Below are 21,493 nucleotides of genomic sequence, written 5' to 3' on the forward strand. Positions count from 1 at the left end.
CATGGTTAGAATGACTAAGCTTCTGAGACCTAATTTAGCAAGGCCTGGAGTGGCCATGGAGTGAAGCAGGCATTTCATCTCTCTGCACATTAGCAGAAACTTATCAAAAGCCCGTTCTCTTTCATACTTACTCCTACTTATCATGCAGGGTTCAGCACGAATGTTACTTCCTTAGGGAAGCCTTTGACCTCTGAGACTAGGTTAGGTCTCATGTCAGATTCTCTGAGGCACCCCACAGCAGTTCCCCTTTCACACAGACCTCTTTGGGCTAAATACCTGCTTGCTCAGCTTGAGCATACTTTCAGCCAGAGCAGGAACTACAGCTATCTTTTTACTACTGTACCTTCCTCCCTGGCACATGGAAACTATTCAGTTAATAAATGAAGATACATCATGTGCTTACGGCACAAAGCAAAACTGGCAAAGTCCGGGCCCTCATATAGCTCACAGCAAGCCTTACAAAGTAACAGTCAGATCCTGGAAACAAGAAAGTACCTTCGTATGCAACATGTGATCGGAAAAGGACAGAGAGAAAGTATTTCAAGGCATAAGATGGTGTTGTGAAAATGCACAGATTATAGGACCACTATAAATTCTACAATTAATCTAGAGGATGAGGCCACTGAGCATTGGCACTCACTGTGGCCTCTGGGCAGGAGTGCATTTCATTCTTCCTGGAGGGTGGTTTAGCATGAAACAGGACCGCAACAGTCCACCACCCTAACAACTGTTAGGTAGTTAGACCTCAGGGCAATTTGATCTCATTTTCTTAGAAGAGTCTGTCCATTTCCATTTTAAACAACCCAACTCACAAGTTCATGCTAGAGATTCAGTGACAGACACAGAACTGACCTCCACCATGATATGGGTGCAAAGATGTACAACCCAAAAGCTGCCATAGGTCTCATCACCAGAGAGAACTTGGTAATGAGGCTAGATGTTCCCAGGAGAAGAATGGAGTACCTATTCTAATGATGACCCCAAAGCTATAGTGGGTACAGCATGTCATCTATAATGTCATTAGCCACAGGGCAGGGCAGGGCAGGAAGGCAGTAGATACATTGCTTTACCTCCTGGGACATTAAGAATACACATCCTTGGAACTGAGGCACCACAAAATAATACAGGTTCAGAAGAATATACTCTGGAGGAAAACTGGCTTTCCTGGACCATTCAGCTGGTTGTTTGCCAGCTTAAGTTACTTTGCTCACATTTAAGTTAAGGAGAAGTCCTCTTACAAAGAGTTACAGAGATGTGGGAACTAAAGAAACAAACCATCTGTTAAGAGTACAGAGCCCTACGCAATAGGAAATCATATTTTCATGGTGGCATAAAGCAGAAAGTATTAGGGCTGAAAACAACCTTAAGAAGAATTTGGGTCCCTGCCAGTATTTTCCAAAGAGGAAACCGAAGTTACTGTGTTGTATAAGGACTACTCTTGGGCCAACCTTATTTTTCCAGCAAGAGGGTATATATCAAGGCCCATATTGTTCTTTAACAAATCCAGTGTACATTCAATATTGACTTGTAAATATCCTTTTGGTAAATTTCTATTGTCTCCATTATCACAGAAGGGAAAAAAGTATTATATTCTTAGTGGTCAGCATAGATTTGGTTATTGAAACTGGGCCAGCATGAATGGTAACCTGGCAACACTGAACATCAACTGCATTTTCCCTCACTTTGAAATTTGCCATAGAATAATGGAGGTAGTTGGGCATGGTGGCTCATGACTGTAATGGGAAACAGACAAAAGAATCAGGACTCAAGGTCAGGATTATTACATAGTGTGGTTGAGACCAGTCTGGGTTACAGAAGACTGTCTGAGAAAGCAAACCAAATAAAGACAACAATACCTAAAGGATTATTGGAAGCACTAGTTTCTGTGTACACAACAAACACAATGTTTATAAAAGGAACGCATGTAAGCAGATTCTCCCAACTCAGCCCAGAGTTTAAGATGATGGTTTGAACAATAATCTTATTGGTATTATTTAAAATTAAATTAAATCGGATTAAAAAGTGCTTCCTCAAGTTGAGTGTGGTAGCATATGCCTGCAATTTCAACACTGGGCAGGCTGAGGCAAGAGATAACCAACAGTGCAAGGCTATCCTGGGCTCCATGGCAAAAAAATTACTCCTGTCTCCAAAATAAAAAAATATTCCTTCTTTGCACTCATGACATCTCACATCTCAATATAGCCATCCTCACTGTCATATTGGACAGTGAAGAAAAGGACATTTTCTTTCTTGAAGAGGATTCATGTGGACAACTACAATAAAAACAATTGTCTTAATCTTCCGCTTGCCTTGGCCTATGAGGTAGGGGCAAGAAGGCGCCTAAGCACTGAAGTTTTGCAAGTCTCTTTTTTAAAAATGTGTTTAGTTCCTTTAATCCCATGAGCTCAGGTGTGTATCATGATTTTAATGTATCACGGATGTGCCTGGTGGTGGTGGTATACCCCTTTAACCCTAGCACTCAGGAGGCAGAGGCAGAGGCAGAGGCAGGCAGATCTCTATGAGTTCCAGGCCAGAGTTAGTTCTAGGACATCCAGAGCTATACAAAGAAACCCTGTCTTGAAAAACAAAAAAACAAAACAAAAACAAACAAACAAACCAAAAAAATGTTTCAGGGATACAACATGCCTTGGAATCCAATAGCTCAGGAGGCAGGTAAATATATGTGAGTTTGAGGCCAGTCTGATCTATTTTAAGTTCCAGACCATCCAGGGCTATAAGTGAGACCCCTAGGCCAATCCACCTTACCTTCCCCAAAAGGTACATCCAGCAGCCACATCTTTAAGGGAAGTTTCCTAACGATGAATAATTTAAAATAGATGTGTTTGACCTTTCTATAACCCCCCAAGTGAATATCGATCCCTGTCGTAAGTTAAGTGCTGAGTGTCCCCTGTGAACTTGTGTTTTGAATGCTCATTTCCCCAGCTGATTATGATGTTTGGGGAAGACATGGAATTTTTGGAGGTAGATGAAGTAGGTCACTAGACATAATTTTTTAAAAGCTAAAGCCCTGTTCATGATTATAGAATGTTCTCAGTTTCCTGGTCCACTGTGAAGCAAGGAGGCATCACCAATGGAAATCATACATATCCAATGACAGGAATTCTACCACATTCCTCCACCAGGATGGACTGAGACTCTCTGAAGCTGTGAGCCCCAAAGTTCTCTGCTCCTCTAAGTCTGTTCTGTCAAGTATTTGAGCAACACAACACAGAACTAACAAATATAACCCCTTTATACAAATAAAATCTAAGAAAAGATCAGGAAGAATAGATTAGCTATTTGAATATTTGTAAATGTCTGGGCACAACATGGGCCAGGGTAAAGATTTAGGAGATTGTGATTGTCAAGAAACTGTCTACAATCAAACCTCACAAAATAGTTGATACCAACAAATAGGTGAATTCTAAAAGGAGGCTGCCTTTACTTCCATTAGGTGATGTGACTTTTACAATTTAAAGTGTCTGTGTGTGTGTGTGTGTGTGTGTGTGTGTGTGTGTGTGTGTGTGAGTGTGTGTGGTAACTGTAATAGTTGGTAATCTCTTTCCCTTTGTTCTCAGGTTTTGGGGGGGAAATACAGAATGCTCATTCAATGAAGCATACATTTGGAGAAACCTTTATTTTATTTTCCTGGAGAGAAAGGCAGCAGGCCTGATCTTGCTCTAATAATAGTCTCTAACAATTATGTGTCTGAACAAGGCAATGTTCTACTACATGGGCTTTGAAATATCAGTTTAATTGGTCAGGAATACAACCAAAGCATGTGGTAGTTCAAACTACCCAGAAAAAGGACTCAAGTAGTTCTTCATCTCAGTCCTAAATACACTCACAGTGCTTAAAATGAAAGGAACTTTCTTCATTTTCCACCTTTCCATTCTATTAATTCAGTCTAGGTAAGATAGGGGCAAATTTTCTCCCTTTTCACACCAAGTCTGATCACATCATCCCTTTTGGTGGCTTAGTGCAACCCCAAGACAGAGATTCAACCTTCTTAAAGTGCTGAGAAGGCCATGAAAGTAAAGAAGCCCTCCTTAGGTTCATTGGGTGAGGGCCACCGTTATTCCCAGTATTGACCCCAACAGAGGGCTATCTTCATGGTAGATTACTTCTTTTGTTTAGTGTTTCCTTCACTTTCTGTGCTTGTTTATTACATCAGAGTTGAAGACAGACCATGACAACCTAGTATGATTATATCTTCTGACCAAGGGGGCCATCTCTGTGGCAGACACTTTTCTCTCCGGGACAGAAAAGCAAAGCCCAGAGCAGATGGATTGTCCTGACAGATTCCCTATAAGTTGACCAACATCTTCCCCAGGCCATAGAAGGAGACAAAAATACATACATACATATTTGGGGAGACATTGAAAAGACAGCAGAAGAGATGTTCCAGATGAATAAGGTGAGGTACCCAGAAAGAATCAGATCTAAAGAATCCGATCAGCCAAATGGGAATTTGAAAACTTGCCACAGAGAGCACCATGGAAAGGGTCATGCCTTTTATAGGTGAGGATACCCTGGTTCTATAGAGGCAGACATAAAGCTGGAAACAATAGATTTGTAGCACAGGTTGCATGAACAATTTCTCTGATGGTCTTCACTCTTGTGTTTGCTTGATGTGAGTCTCTTTATCAACAGCACAGGCCTGGAATTCCCAAGTCCACAGTCACATCCTGCCATCTCTTTATGCTTTTTACGTAAAAACCCCATTGATTGAGTTGGGAGTTTCACAACCAAAACAATAGCCGGATACAAGGGAGGGAAAAGAGGAATAAGGGACTTTTGATGTGTGAGACGCATTGCTAGAGGTGATGTCTGTGTGAGCAAAGAGATAGGAATAAGTAGCTAATTGGCCAATGTGACCAAATTCAGCCATTTTTTTTTTTTTGGAAATCTTAATGCCAGAAATTTAAAGAAAAAGCATACATTTAAACTCTGACCAGAAGGAGAAAAAAATTAAGATAGTAATAATAATTTGCTTGAGCATTTACATTTATAAGGTGCTTTTTCCTTGTTTTGTTTTATTTTTGTCACAAGAGCTTGCTGCATAGCTCACCCTGGCCTAGAATATAGTTCTCCTGCCTCAGTCTCCTCAGTGCTGGGATTAAAAGTGAATACCATCATGATCAACAATTACAAATTACCTTTATTTTGTGCATCTCTTGTGCTGCACTTAACAAGACAGATAGAAAATGCTATTGTTATCATTTTCATTCTTATTTGGCAGCTAGGAGAGAAAATTAGTATCCATCCTTGTAAAGACTGAATTTAGATATTCAAGTTTAAAACTTAAAAAAAATCTCTGTCAGTGGTGTGTGTGTGTGTGTGTGTGTGTGTGTGTGTGTGTGTGTGTAGATGTGTTCATGACATGGAATGATGATCATGGAGGACAGAGAACAAGCTCAGGTGTTGGTCTTTGCCTTCCATCTTGTTTTAGAAAGGGTCCCCCCCATTGTTTGCTCCTGTGTGGGACAGACTAGTGGCCTACAGGCTTCTGAGGACTCTCCCCTCTTAGCCACTATAGGAATACTGAAATTACTGATGTGTGCTCTTGCGGGCAGCTTTATATGGATTCTGAGGATTTGAATTCGAGTCCTCACATTTGGATGGCAAGCACTTTATTCACTGAACCATCCCTCCAGCCTCAAATTTCTAACTTCCAAAAAGCCTTTTTGCCACTACCATGGTATCTGGCAAAACACTATAGCAACACTCTATCAACTTCACTAAGAATTTGCATCACCTTTCTTGGGTAAGAAGTAACTCAACCACACACGACATTGTTTTCACATTGCATTGTGTGAACATGAAGTTACATTTTCAAACTATAACTGACAGAATATTAGTAGGCAGTTCCTCACAATAAAGAGAAGTGGACAGGCGCTCTCTCTCTCTCTCTCTCTCTCTCTCTCTCTCTCTCTCTCTCTCTCTCTCTCTCTCATCCAAATGAGGCTCCAAGTCAAGCCACTGGCAACACAAATATCTCCCAAATCAGTGACCCTGTAACTATTGAAACTGTAATTATTAAATAGTACCTTTCTTCAAGAAACCCAGAGAGCATCTTGGTACTCCAGACTGTGACCAAGTCTACACGGTAAGAGGTACATGCTGCTAGCCTCAATCCTTTTGTGTGGACAGAAAAGATGAGGTTAAGAAAGACAGAATAGCACAGCCAGTGCTACCCAGTCAGACTAAGCAAGACCAGGCACAGAACTTGAGTGACCCAAACCTGGGGCTCACTTAAGTTTTTAGAGGGAAGACACACAGACTCTGAAAGCTTCTATGAGAGCTAGAGAGGTAGTAAGATGTACCTATCCAGGCTTGTCACCAATGTTTCTAATGACCAAGAAGGAGATGGAAAGCAAGGCTTGTGATGATTATAGACCTCTCATTCCCTCTATCCAGAAGGAATTGAAAAATCATTTAAAATTAATATATCAAAACTGCCAGTCTCCCTGTTCCTGTCAAATAAGGCTGCCTATCTAAATGAGTGTTCATGGGCTAGAGCTGGATGAAGTAGGAGACACACTCAAGTGTCTTAGAACACTCCATTCTCCCTAAGAGAAAAGTCTAATCTCTGAGACCCCACTAGATCTTATTGTTGGGCATCCACCTCTGCCCTTATTTTCCCGTTCATTTCTAAGACATTTCTCTCTCCACACGCCATAAATGCTCTTGTACTGTGCACAGTAATAAAACAGCCTCTCCTGTTTCCAATTATTTTGTAACAATTAAGCATGCAAATGTGGGAGCAATATTTAATAAACTTCTATGGACATCTAGGAGGAAAGAAAGAATGAACCAACAAAAATCAGAATCATCAAAGGACTCTTACAAAACCAGTATTTTGAGCCTTTAATTGAAAATGAATCAGAAACAGGCGTGTGAAATTTCCCATGAAATACACATAGGGTTTTTAAAAAAATTTAGAGGGTGCTTTGGGAAGAGAAGAGTCTGGGTCAAACCCAGTCCACACTGAGGAAAAGAATAAGATTAATTGCATTGAACCCAAGAGGGCCCCACTGCCTGTGAACGGCTGGTCTACAAGACTCTTTGGGGGCAAGGGCAGGGAGAGCTGGGCCGGGTGTGGGTGTGTGTGAGGGGATGGGGGTGGGTGGCAGGACACACCGTGATGATTCCTTCACTACAGTGCAGGACCTGAACAATATATACAGATCTATGAATCTCCAGAAGGAACAGCTTAACAGCCCAGAGCAGCAAACCCAAACCACAGGATCCATCCCCAAAGTACTCTGGGAAAGATGGTCTGCATGTCCTTTTCCTGAGGAGGAGGTGCTGGCAGTTCATTATCTTCTAGAAAATAAAGGAAGCACAGGTGTTCCTAAAGCCTTGGACTCCATATGGGTGTCTGAAAGGTCCTCTTTGAGTGAGACTTCATTATAGAATCTGTGGACTCTACTATAGAGGAGGATGAAGTAGTATCTAAACAGTTCTTTACAGACAGTGTGTCAGGGCTAAGTGGCATTTTGTTAAAGAATGCAGGAGTCTTTTTTCTAGAATGCCTGACAGTGACAGATCTGGGTGCAAACCTGAAGGCATACTACAGCGTCAGGAGACCAACAGTACACACTGATGACACTAGTCTATACCTTCCATTTGGCACTACACCGAGGTTACTTGAGCACAGATGCACACCTTCACCCATGCTCCTCTTTCTAGATAGTATCTGAATTATTTTGTTCTTTGATTCCTTTAACCCATTTCTTTCTATGGCTATTAACATGAAGTACTGGGCTAAAAGAATTCAATATCACTTAACCACAATGAATTGCTCTTTTAGAGATGCCCATGCCAAAGAGTAGGTACCAGTGTTATTGTTTTCCTATTCTAAATCGATGGTCGTCGTGAACAAAAAGCCCACCTCAGTAGCATGATCACTTAGCTGCTCAAGTGACACCTACAGAACGTGTCCTTTTCAGTTTCTCAGCTGGAGTATGACAATGGTCAGGAAAGGAACTGGGTCAAGGCTCAAAGTCCTTGTGAGTTCAATGAAACCCTGGTACCTTCATTCTGGGAAACACACTTATTATGGAATGTGTCCTTTTGGGAATACAGATCCTTAATTGATGCTGATGGTATACTTGCCAACGTCTCACCTCCCAAGGCTCTGAATCTTGAAACCTATTCTGTCTTTTCTGTCCAGTGCCCTCTTACTCTGCAAGGGTTCAGAAGAGATGAATATTAAGTAGACTTTTTGTGACAGTTGCTTTGAGAGGAACAACAGGCATACAAACAGTCGCCTTAATTTTCCATTTTTAAAAATGAAATCAAACTACAAGTAGGATATGTTCAAGTGGGTCACTGAGCCCTGATAGTCTCACATGGGTTTCCTCACATGCTGTTGGTGGGGAGGTATAGAGGTGAACATTTAGCCTTATGCATGGGGAATGAAACTTTAAAATAATAGATCCTTTAGTGCTAAATTATGTTTGCTCCCAAGGATCCTTAGGGCTATGGTTTTCTTTGTTCTGACAAAGGAAATAGGAAATATATCAGGAAGCTGGGCCAGTCCGCAGGAAGTCTCACTTGGGCTGATAAAAGGAACTGATGTGCAATGGCTTTGGATGCAGTTATAAGTCAATCTGCCTTGAAATAACAAGGAATGCTGTTCAAGAGAAACTGGAGCCCGAAGTCAGCCTTGCTAGTCTGTTTCCTTTAGCCATCGCAGAACACTCCCTCCTTTGTGTTTCTCATAACTGCCCAAATCCGTCCTTTCATTGGAAAGTTTGTGTGTAGTTTTATGAGCATAGGAGTGAAGGAGGGAGGATGAAAAGGAGAGAAGGAATTAGAGGAGGAGGGGGACAAAAGAGCAAACGAGGGAGGCAGAAGAGGAAGCCTTGTCAAGTCCCAAGTGCCTGCTTGCTTTCTGTCAAGTAGGCAGCCTACCTTGATTCACCTCTGTACTTCATTATGGTAAAATAGAGCCTGTCAATTTCGAAGCCTGTCTCTTGCCTGCCTGCCAGTACACCTGCTAACAAAGCTGGGCAGGCTTTTTCCTAGATACACAGGGCTTAAGTCTTCATGCATAATTGGTGATGGAGTATGAGACATTTAATGAATCTGACCAGTACAGGCTGTGCTCAGGAATCATGGTGACTAGAAACTACAAAATCTATGCATTCTTCACATGGTGGGTTAGAGCTGAGCCTTGGTGTACAGGCAGGGAGATTGCAAATTCTAGGCTTGCCTAGGACAGAAAGCAGTTCATGTCAAACCTAAATAATTTAACAAAACTCTGGATAAAAACAAATAGTAAATGGAAAACAAAGAAGCCTTGCTTTAACTATTGTTCAGTGGCAAAACACTTGCCTAGAGCATGTGCAGAGCCAAGGACCCAAGCTCCAACAGCAGGAGGCTACACACACACACACAAACAAGAGTTAGACTTTAAATCCTAAGCGACATGGAGGTGTATCTGTCAATTTGGTGATTTCTCACAACAACTAGGCTCCATAAACTTTGCAGACAATCAAGATTGGGTCTAAATAATTACTCATCCCTTTCTACCTGAACAGATGACCTTAAATAAGCTATTCACTTGCTCCAAAATGGAAACAATACATACATTGTGAGATTGGTAAAAGGACCAAGATTATTGCATCTTCAGGGCCAGAAATCAGTGCCTAAAGGCAGACCAATAACTAGTTTTTTTTCCCTTCTTTTTCTTATGACTCTGCTCATCCAAGTTTGTTTGCCCCATAGATGGAAAACGAATAATGTGTACAACCTGAGGTAAGGACTAGAAGAAATGAAGCCTTACTTGAGCCCCTGGGTTACACACATGGCCAGTGATACTGCTTCACACTGAATTGGGGCCTTCTGGGAAGACTATGTTTGTCCATAGCACAGCCCCACTTCCTGTTTTAAGAAGCAGAAAAAAAATTAAAAGCTTTCCAGAAAACTCATTAAGAGGTTCGACATTCTTTTTAGACATCAAATAAGTCCTCAAAAATTTTGTTTTCTTAAGAGTTAAGTGTAAATGAATAAAAACCAGACAAATTCAATTTCCATTCAATTAAACAGGATTTTTTTAAAAGTCCAGACTAAAGGCTTTTGGAGCCAAACGTGTTTTTGGGTTTTAAACAAGACTGAATTTTTAAGAGTCTCAGACCCCAGTGCAGAGTTGGCCCCTATTCTGAGATGGTGTCAGCACACAGGGCTCAACACCATTGCACCATGAATTGCCACTGAAGACAACTGGGCTCCCAGAAACTCACACGAAGCACCTTGTAATAGCTCAGTGGAAGCTGGTCTTGATCATCACCTGATAGCACAACTTAAACTTCAGATCTTAGAGTAACCACACAGCACCAGAAAGAAGGCCAAAGAGTCCAGTTACCTACACTTCAAAATCAGAAACAGGAGCATATAACCTGGCCAGGATGAACTGGGGACTGGAAGGGGATGTTGCCATTGTAACTGGGTTTATACAGCAAAGATTAAGTACAGAGATATCATGTGAGTAGCAGAAGCTAGGGGACTTGCCTAAGATCCAATAGTTGCTGTGAGGTATAGCGGGGCCTAGAAATACTGTGTGTAAATCCTCAGGCACACTATTTCACAAAAAGGGATCCACATGTTTTGGTCATAGTGGTTTCAATAAATCTGTTTATAACTGACCATTTTGATTTTTGCTTCTTTTAAATTGTGAAAATAATGTATACTTACGGTTAAAGAATAAGATGTTCCCTGAGTATATGATATGAAAGGTAGACATCTACTTTTCCATATTCAAGGGTACCTGTTTTTAACTAATATATATTTCTAGAAACTATCTGGGGATAAAAAGACCATACATATACATGCTTAAATTTCTTCCATAAATGGACTATGCAATTTGGAATTTACATTTTTTTTTTTGGAATTTTCATTTTTATATGTGACAAAAACTCTATTAATAGCTTTCTAAATCAATGTCTATAAGAATTCTTTCATTCCACTGGGTTGTGATGGTGCACACCTTTAATCCCAGCACTAGGGAAGCAGAGGCAGGCAGATCTCTGTGAGTTCGAGGCCAGCCTGGTCTACAGAGCTTGTTCCAGGACAGACTTCAAAGCTACACACACACAAAAAAAAAAAAAAAACCTGTCTCAAAGAAACTCCAAAAAATAAAAAGGAATTATTTCATTCCATTTGACATTGGCATGGCATCCTCATACGTGTGTGTGTGTGTGTGTGTGTGTGTGTGTGTGTGTGTGTGTGTCACCTTACCGATAGTAAACTTCAATAACTTTTCATTTTTACCATTATAAAGATTCTATTACAAATATCTTGTATATACATCTTTCTAACATGGCACAGTATTGCTTTATATTTATCTTTGTTGTCCACTTAGGTCACAATTGTAAGAATCTAAGAATCCCATCCTTTTCATTTGAAGATTATTATGTACTCATAGGCTTGAGATTCTAAGTTGATTGTTCATTTGTGGTTCTTCTTCTAGTATCTTTGTTCATTTTCCAGCAAACATAGCACCTTAGCTATACTGATCTGTCACTAGCCACAAAGCAGCCCTATCTTTTCACTTGTTGTGTTTGTCTCTATGTTAATATATACATTGGAGACCTGGAGAAAGAGAGAAGAAGTCTCAAGCTCTGGATTTCCAAAAATGTCTACATAAAGGACTAGTATTACCTCAGATGGAGGGGCTGTGGAGCTCTACACTGTTGTCATCTTGGGACACTGTGCGTAATGTCTCCACGACATTAAACTATGTGTCAGTAGTCCCTCCAAATGGGCATTGCCTTCTTTGGAATCATGAATCATCAGGACACAAAATAAGGAAGTATAGAAACTTCTACTCTCTGGAAATCTGTGGTGGAGACATCTTGTTTTCATTGACAGAGGTAGATCATCTCTAGACCACTGTGGCTGCTGCTACTATCCAACTTGGGTGGATGACTAAATGATTGAGTATGAATTAAATGATAAATGTCTAAATGTGAAATAACTCTATAGACATATGCATTTCAATCCAAAATCAACATAAAGACAAGTTAGAAGATGCATAATTTTGTAGTATTAGCCTATTTGTTTTCATCTTTTTGATGCATGGGTGGTCATGCACAACTGTTCGCTTTCAGACTAGGCTCCTTTCCACATAAAATCAATGAACACGTGTGTTTTCAGAATGAACAAATCTGCGTCTGGAATGTTAGATTCTAGTAGATATGTGAAAGCCACACATGTCTAGAAAATCAAGGTTAAAGCTCCCTTGGCACACGTAATTTAGGCCTCTTGTATGTGTGCTCTGAAATATGACATAAGGTCTTTCATGACCTTGGATGCAAAGTTCTGACTGAGTAAATGGACCTGCTCTTGGGAAATCATTCCACAGCACTCAAGTCTATGTCTTCCTTGAGGGTTTGAAAACTTTCATACTCTGAGATTTTGATCATAAAGTAAATGGCAGGCATGTTGTTCCCTATAAATAGGAAACATCTCAAAGACTACAGGTTTGAGTAATTCTGAAGCTGCTGTAAAGTTGGTCTGGAGAACTGAAAAGGCACTCTGCTATCTGTCTCAGATCGTACTGGGATGTGGAATCTCTGAACCTTGGTTTGATCAGCTAAAGTGTCAGCATTGCTAATGGAGGCAATTGGTCCTAATGCCTCAGGAGAGAATGTTACACTTCTCTGAATTTCCATAGAAGTTTGATTTGAGTCTCAGGGAAACAACCTTGCTTTTTTCATGGTCTCTGTTACCATCTGTTGACTCATTCTTAAAAAGAGCTGAAGTTGTCACCTAGGATAGACCTCCCAATTAAAAAGGTAGCTCATGGTGAGATTCCCCAGAATACTGGGCAAAAAGTCATATCTGAGGGAGGAAATGTGACAATCAATGTTTTTAAACATTTTTTGTAGTTTTGGGGAGTCAATGGATTCCTGTATATACTCTGCACATGTTTAACCACTGAACCAAATTCAAAGCCCTCGGCTCTTTGAAATAGGGTCTTGGCATGTAGCACAATCTGATTGTAAAATCACTATGTGTCCTAGGCTGTCCTTGGACTTGGGATACTCCTGTCTCTACATTCTAAGTGTTGGGAATGCAGGCATGTGTAATGCCCCACTCTTGTGTAATCACATGTTTATAAGACCCAAAGAAATGGAATTTTCCCTCTCTCACTGGGTGCCTGCTTAGTAAGTTGCATCTTGCAGACCTTTCTGTTTATTCAAATCCATCACTTGCTATCTAGACCTGATGGTTTGCTAGAAGCGTCTGGTAGAGTTTCTAATAAGCCCCTGTCATCTCCATTGATTCGGGAAGAGCACAGTCACTAAGGGATTTATATAGCTATGTAGACTATCATAAAGTTTTTTAAAACGGTTATTTCTTATTATATATTTTATAAGACCCAAATTATTTATCACAATTTTTAAGGCATTCCATATTCTACTTTTACTTCATCTTTCCATCTCCTCCCCAGTGCATTTTCTCTCCAAAGCCTTTGACCATTTCACCACATGCAAGTCTATCCATGCCTCAAAGCCAAACTTCCAGATATTCACTTCGGTCAGGAATGGCATGGCCCATACATGTGTGCAAAAGAAGCAAGCATTCTGCAATCTGAAAGACTGAGCTTGAAAAACCCAATTCTGCTACATATTAACCATAATCTTGGGCAAGTAGCCTCACCTCTCTCCACTTCCATTTCTGCTGTGTGAAACGGAACTGTGATGGTACAGCCTCCCATGGGGTGCAGCAAGGATGAATGCCTAGGCAGCATGGGAAAGTGCTGTGCAAGGACTAAGAAACTACATATTTAAGTCTTTTCATCACATCTTTGTGTGTGTGTACAGTTCGGGTTGTCCTTCCCTTGCACAGGCTGCATTACACTTGATAATCCCTTTGGCACACACATCTCATCTTCTAGTTGAGGACCAAGGCAGGTCACCAGGTCTGACTCTGCAAAGCAGGCATGCAGTGTATTGATGTGGTTGGTTAGAATACAGTGTCACTCTGGGCAGAAAACTGTTATCCTAGAGATTGCAACATTTCAAAGATGCTAGACCAAGGGGTGACAGCAAGAGGAATGGATGGTGATTCCTGATATTACTTCTGTAGAAACAACCTGAAGTGTATTACTAACTGATATCACTTAGTAAAGCCATCCATTTACGAAGTGAACATGAATGGCATGAGCGTGGCAGATATGAAAGAAACAGAAAATGAAACAGGGTGTAGTCTTTGGCAGAGAAAAACACCTGCGGGATTTTGTGATGACTAAAAAATGTATTATAGCCAGGCATGATGGTGCGTTCCTGTAATCCCAGCGCCTAGGAGGTGAAAACAGAGGGCTCAGAAGTACAGCAGCATCCTTAAATATATGGTGTGTTTGAGGCCAGCCAAGGATACACACACTTTTCCCCCAAACAAACAAAAGCATGCTGCAGAGATGGCTCTGTGTGTAAAGTGCTTGCCACACAAGTTTGAGGACCTGAGTTTGAATGCCCAGAGTTCCATAAAGTCAGACAGAAGAAGCACAAGTCTCTACTCTCAGGGATTCTGCTATGAGATGGGAGGTGTGAATAGGAGATTCTTCAGAAGACCCTGAACCAGCTAGACTGCTATACACAACAGCAAACAGCAAAGAGACCTATCTTAAATAAGGTGGGAGGGAGGTAAGTACCAACACTCCAGATTATCCTGTTATCTCTATGTGTGTGCCCATGTTATCTCTCTCTCTCTCACACACACACACACAGAGAGAGAGAGAGAGAGACAGAGAGAGAAATAAAAAGATAGAAAGTGTTTAAATTCAATCTTCAAAAATACATATTATTCAAAACAAAAATATTTATGCCAACATTCTTCAGTCAATTGTCTAAATGAACCACAGCAATAGACTTCCTATTCTAAGGAAAGGTATACCAAGCTTTAGGCTGAATGAAACTTTAGTTTTTGGATATTTTTGTGAGGTTTAAGGTAGAACAAAGGGAAGCTTATTAATGTAAAAATTTTGCCAAGATTTTTCCTTTGTTTTTACTGGGAGGGAATTGGACTAATGCTACATCTCTGGGGGAAGGGGGTGATTTCAGCCAAACAGTTTTTAAAACCAATGCCAACTTAATTGTTCAATCTCAAACTAAAGAAGACACTGAAAATTTAAATCTTATTTAATGGGGTTATTATTAAAGACCTTTTTTTTTTGCTTTGCTGTTTAGAAAGTAGATCTATTAGGTGTGTTCTAATACATCTTAGAGTATTTCATTTAAAGGGGAAAAATTCATATGTTATACCTGCCCACCATAAGTAGAGGGATCTGTTGGTTATTTAAGTAATGATATACTTGGGGTAGTTTCTTGATAATGGAAACTTTGTTAGTGTTGCATATAGTCAAAGCAGATCCATTTTGGAAAACATTAGTATTTTCCAAGCCTATCTGAAATTTTGGACATTGTGGCTTGTTGTTGTTGTTGGTGGTGGTGGTGATAGTGGTGTGTGTGTGTGTGTGTGTGTGTGTGTGTGTGTGTGTGTGTGTAGATGTAATTCAAGATAGAATGAACATATCTGTTACTAAATTACAGAAGTGTTACTTAGAGTGCCAGCTATTTCATGATTGCTCTTTTTAAGCCTCTCTTTCTACAGTGTTACATAATTTTAATCACTGTGACAAATGGTGTCCTCATTGTTTAGTGGCAAGAGCACTACTCTGTTCTTTTCGAACCCCAAATTCTGACTTTGTTATCTGTGATTGTGGGCTTTCCATTCAGTATTCTGGGCCCTGGTTTTCCTAAAGGTAAAAATAAGAGTGTCAGCATGAAATGCTCTCCAACAACTCTAAAGTTGCAAACCTATGAATTTGAATGGTGAGCAAAGAAAGCTTTTCGGCGGTAGCAGTTCACTTGTAATTACTTCAGAGAGCAATCATGTGGTCATGAGGACAGATAAAATGACCATCTAGTTTGCTTGGAGTCTTTGTCAATCTAGGTGATACTGAGTTGGAGTGATGGGAGGGATGCCCACCTGGAGGACACAAGCCAAAATCACCCCTATTTAGTGTGCTTCTTTGCTCTTGACTGCCTCTTCCTAGGGTTCCTTCCCAAGTTTCTTTGCCCTGACAGTAGCAGGCTTCCTTCTGCATGACGTGGCTCTTCTCTGCTCCATACATCTCAGCTGAAACCCCAACTTCACTCTTTCCTCTGTCATCATTTAGTGGTTTGCAGGGCTGTCTCCGCTCTTTGTTAGGGGTGTTCTACCCCTCCTGACTGGTACAGCACTGTCACATGTGACCCTTCATCACACTAGTTTTTATTGGATCCATCACCTTCCCTAGAGACATTCAATCGCTGTTTATCCAAAGACATAAAGTAGAGCCACAAGCATGAGAAGTACATCACAAATACAAATCAAAGTCATGAAATATGGGGAGTGATAAATTTAGATCTATGTTCTTCTGTTGGGCCAACACATCTCTACAAGTTCTAACCCAAGATGAAATTCAATGAACATGTATTCACCAAAGATACCGGATTTTATCTCATCCCCACTGTGACTTATCTAAAGAAGTTTGCCATAGACTTGGACTGCAGATGAGAAAACTGAGACCCAAGTCCTCAGAGCCTGACTATGACACCTACAGTAAGTAGTAGAAATGAGGATGAACCTAGGCTTTCTCCAAGTTCTCCCTTCCTTTCCTTATGTCCCAATTTTATGCACATGTCTAACTCTTCTCTGGTTGATTCCCAATAGTTGATGGAGCATTTTACATTCATACATCTATAGATGGCATCAATCTGATCAAAGGAAGCCTGCCTAGAACTAAGATGGGGTTTTGAAACCAGGTCATTTCTTTAAGCTGCACACAGTATCACAGTATCACGTGCTTTCCAACACTGATAATATCACTGTGGGGAGCAAGGGTGGGGTAGGGTGTTGTTTAACATGCCAGGTTAACTTGTCTATAGCTAAAGAGGAGCAAACAGATTATGAGACTCTCCAAATGAGTTCTCCCAAGAGACATTCTTTGATAAGTGAAGAACACAATTTAGAAAGGCAACATGAATAGGAATTTCTAACACCAAAGGGTTCTGTGAGTGCTAAACAAAACCAAGGGCTGCTGTAAAGAAATCCAGACTTTCTGGCATCCTGAACCATGTACATCCTGAACACTAAGACCTACAGGCATTTTTAAATTTTGTGATTGAGGAAGATGCATGCAGGTGCACAAAATCGCATCACAGAATCCCTCAAAGCTGATTTTTCTAAGCAGTTCAAACTAGCACCTTATACCCAGAGTTTGCATCTACAGATTAGATTCTATCTATAGTGCCTTCTGACCTCTGTCAGTATAGGGCAATATGGTGGTCTAGTGTACCAGTAGCTGGAAACATTAGTGTCAGGAAATCCCCCAGGTTCTTATGAAGACAGTGAAGCTCAAAGAGACTTAATAGCTGTGAATTCATACAACACAATCAGAAGTTGGTTGACCCTTCTTCCAATTCAGTATACCTCAGTATTTATACCAAGCATGGCATTGAACCATTGTGTAAGTAGGGTCTGTGATCCTCCAAATACAAAAGTTACTTGTAAACAGGAGCCCATGGCATCTATACAGCTAAAAGGTCGAAGGCTACACTAAAGACCCACTCTTCCAGAACCTTGACATACAGAAGAGCTTGAAAAGTTGTGGTGGCTGTGAAGTCAAGTCACCCAGAAACAAGGTGTTTCTTGGGAGACTTGGGAGGGGCTCATGGGCTCCCATCAGTCATCGTAAAAGAGCCCTCACCTCCATCTTTGTTATGAAGTGCCAAGCTCCTAGTCTAAGACTGCTTTCAATGCCTGCCATGCCCATCCCAAAGTGTGCATAAAGCGAGGTTAACACATCCTGGGTACACAGACCACAGCTTCCTCCAAGGCTCAGGGCCTGTGCTTAGAGGTCTGAAACACTGTGCAGATATTGCTTCAGGTCTCTTCACAGTGCCCACATAAAGCCTCTGGTGCCATATTGCCATCCTTTTGGACCCAAGGGGAGTCGTCTTCAGGCGCTAGTAGAAAGTGTTCTGAATGTGGATGTGAAGGTTCTTTGCAGGCACTTGTATGAACTCACCAACAGGAAGCAGGGAAACCGGTGAAAAGGCCCAGTGACCTCCGCACTCAGGTCTCTAGAGCAATCCTCTCACCCACCCACTCAAGTCAAGTTTGCCAAACCTGTGGCTATTAGATTGTCTTTAAAACTCCTCTATAATCAATTATCTCATCTGTGTTTTCAAGTTCCTTCAGTTAGTGCCTTTTACTTAAGTCAGCACGTTTCATGAGAGAGAGAGAGAGAGAGGAGAGAGAGGAGAGAGAGAGATCTTAGAAAATAAAAACACTTTGACCCCACCCAGAAGATAAGAATCTGTTGAATTCTCTAAGCCCAGCCAGCACCTTAACCTCCTCTCAGTCAACCCATGGGTAGGAAGTTGATTCCTCTGGGTACTGGGGAATGGCGGGCTCTGCCAGTCCCCACCTCACCAGCCTGATAGTTTTTCCAGACCAACTCCTGCTTGGTGTTGTATGGCAGCCTTGAAGCTAACGTCTGGTCTCATTCATTCTCCTAAGTCCTATAAGGCTAGTCACGTAAGGGGGTGTCCCTTCTCTGCTCCTGACCCCACTTCCCCCTTTCAGAGGGAGCAGTCAGCCGTTCTGAAGCGTGACAGGGAACCCAGACTCACGGGTCTTCTGGGCTGCACTTTGCAACCTAGACCCAGGCGGGGCGGCGCAGATTGGGGGTGGAATCGGCAAGACAGCCCAGGCCACAGGCTCAGAACCAGTCACCACAGGCAGATGGCTGTAAAGGAGCTTAATTCTTACTGAGAGGACAGCTCCTGGAACCCTTGCTCAGAAGTTGGCGCATGCACGGAGTGTGGGATCTGGGGTGCAGGGGAGCGGCCGAGCCAGGAGATTCCCAGACCGGGGAGCGGCGAGGTGGACCGTTAGCTCCGGATAGCCAGCTTCAGCAGAGTGCCGGGCAGCAGCATTGTGAGGGGAAGAGAAACCAGTCTGGCTGACGTGTAAACAGGGGCTTCCATCTGGACCCACCGGCTCTGCCGGATCCTCAGACACACTCCTCTGCACCCCTCCCCGCCTTCAGCTAATCCTCTAACTGGCCCAGGGGATGGGGACCCCAGCCGGCGGCGAACGCTCCCTCTGCCCGCGCTGCTCTCGGCCTCTGGCAAGAGGAAGCTTGTGGCCAGATGAGTGCCCGGCGCCGGAGCCAGGGCGCCCGGGTGCCGGGTGGTAACCACCCGGTGATCTCCTGCCCCAGACTCTAGCCCGCGCCCTGGCTCCCCAGGTTTCAGCTGCCGGGTCTTGCAGCCCCGCGTGTGGCGCGGTGGGAGCCTGTGCCATAAGGAGTGAGGGGTAGATCGCCCTAGGCGGGAAGGCTGGCCGGCCTCCTCGGAAAGGGGGGACTCGCCACCCGGAGGAGACGGCGCAAGCCGGGGCGCGGAAGGAAGGGTGAGCGGCCACGTCTTCCGGGACCCCGGCGCCCAGCCCTCCCGTAGCCCCGGTCGGCCCTAGCCCGGATCCCACTGTCCCGTTGCTTACCTTAATAGTCCCGTCCATTTGGCCAAGTCTGCAGCCGAGCCCCCCAATATTCCACACATTGACCCGGTTACAGCCTGACCTCGTAGCCCCTTCAGATTAGCACGGTGCGGCCTCTCTGGCGCCCTGGGCCCTCCCTGAGTGCCCCCTGCGAGCGCCCTGCCCTCGCTCCCCTGTGCACGTTTGTTGTTGTAGCGGATCGAAAAAGAGACAGTTAACCGGATGAAACTTTTTTTCAGCTAATTTTGGGAAGTGACTTCACTTTGCGATCGGGGAGGAAGTCCTATCTCTCTCTCTCTCTCTCTCTCTCTCTCTCTCTCTCTCTCTCTCTCTCTCTCTCTCTCTCTCTCCTGTCTCCTCGCCCTCTCCTCTCTCTTCTCTGCTCTCTCTTGTCTTTCCTCCCCCACACCCCCCTCTTCCTCTCTTCGCCTAGCCCTGCTTTTCGCATCACTCGCTATATAAATATACGCGGAGATGCCCAGATACATTCATGCACTGCGCACACAGGATACTTGCTCCTGGGAGATAAGAGCTGGCCAGGAACAATGACGGGGTCTACGCCCAGTGTCCGCGCCCTGATTCCTGCAGTCTGCAACTCCCCCATCACCTTCCCCCCCAAATCCAAAGCCAAACAAACGCCTCTGGCCTCTTTCCTTTCCCTTGGGCCTTTGGCCGAAGGTGGCCCTCCTGACTCATTCACTTTCCGTTTCTTCCCACAGATACATTCATTAATGCTTTTTCCAGCCGGACTCAAACTTTTCGGGGATGGGAGGAAGAAGGCGGGAGAATTTGCTAGCAAAGGGATAACCTGGCGCCGACTGCCAGAGGAGATTCGGACGCAGATCAAGGAAAACCTTCCATGAAAGAAAGAAAGGAAGAAAGAAAGAAAGAAAGGAAGGAAGGAAGGAAGGAAAAAAGAAAGGAAGGAAGAAAGAAAGAAAGAAAGAAAGAAAGAAAGGAGAGGAAGGAAGGGGAGAGAGAGGGAAGGAAGGAAGAAAGAAAGAAAGGAGAGGAAGGAAGGGGAGAGAGAGAGGGAGGGAAGGAAGGAAGGAAAGAATGAAGGAAGGAAGGGTGGGTGGGAGGGAGGAAGGAGAGAAGGAAAGCATTTGAAAGAATTTTTAGCATCAAGCCCTGGGCTTTAGAGCAGCTAGACTCGCGGACCTGAGCTGTCAAGGGTGTGACTCAACACCTCGAGCATTGTTAGGAGAGAGGCGCCCATACTTTGACGCGCCTCTACTCCGGACTCCCCAAGCCTGCTAAGGAGAAGGACAGGCGCATCCTAGCATCCTAGGCCACTTATCCATGCCTTTTTTGTATGTTAATCCTCTGACTTGTGTGGACCCAGCGGCCAAGCATCTAGTTCTGCCCTTCGATACCATCGCAGCCCCCAAGGAACTGACACTGGGGCGAGACTCCCCTCGAACAACTCAACAGGACCAGGGAGCGCGGCACCCCGAAGCTCAGTACAGACCCAACCTTCTCAGAGCAGACCCAGTGGCCCTAGTGTCTGAGCTGGGGACTGTCACCCCCCACCCAGTGGCGTGACTCCCTTTGCCCACCGGGCCCTCTCTGAGATCTCCCGCCTCCCATCCTGGACCCAAGAGCGCTCTAGTTCAGGCTGCCTCTGGGGTACCGGCGCTCGCGGCCTGACTCCCTTCTCCCCAACCTCCAAAACAGGTTACCTTATTCACGCTCTTCAGACCACGCTGTGGACTTTCTCACTTTTATTTAAGAGTCCTCCCGGGAAAAGAGAGGGGGAAAAATCCAGAGCAGATCCGAATAAATTGGAAAAAAATTCAAAATGAGGGTGTCCACGGCGGCAAAAAAGGTGACTTATTAATTCTTTATTTCTTCAGGAGCAATTGCGCTCGCTCGCCTCCCTCCCTCCCCTCCCCCCTATCCAAATTAGTCTCATCAATTCAGCTCC

General features: G+C 43.2%; 1 protein-coding gene across 1 annotated transcript in view; it reads right to left on the bottom strand.

Annotated features, from left to right (window-relative positions):
- Nucleotides 1-20,077, bottom strand: part of Fli1 (Fli-1 proto-oncogene, ETS transcription factor) — a 117,178-nt gene extending 97,101 nt beyond the window's left edge. The window contains exon 1 of the mRNA XM_051197034.1: nt 19,570-20,077. Coding sequence (XP_051052991.1) covers nt 19,570-19,587 — 18 coding nt within the window. The 5' untranslated portion in view covers nt 19,588-20,077. The remainder of the gene's footprint in view (nt 1-19,569) is intronic.
- Between the last annotated feature and the right edge of the window lie 1,416 nt (nt 20,078-21,493).

Source organism: Phodopus roborovskii, unplaced genomic scaffold (assembly GCF_943737965.1).
Source record: "Phodopus roborovskii unplaced genomic scaffold, PHOROB, whole genome shotgun sequence".
In the NCBI taxonomy this organism is placed as follows: domain Eukaryota; kingdom Metazoa; phylum Chordata; class Mammalia; order Rodentia; family Cricetidae; genus Phodopus; species Phodopus roborovskii.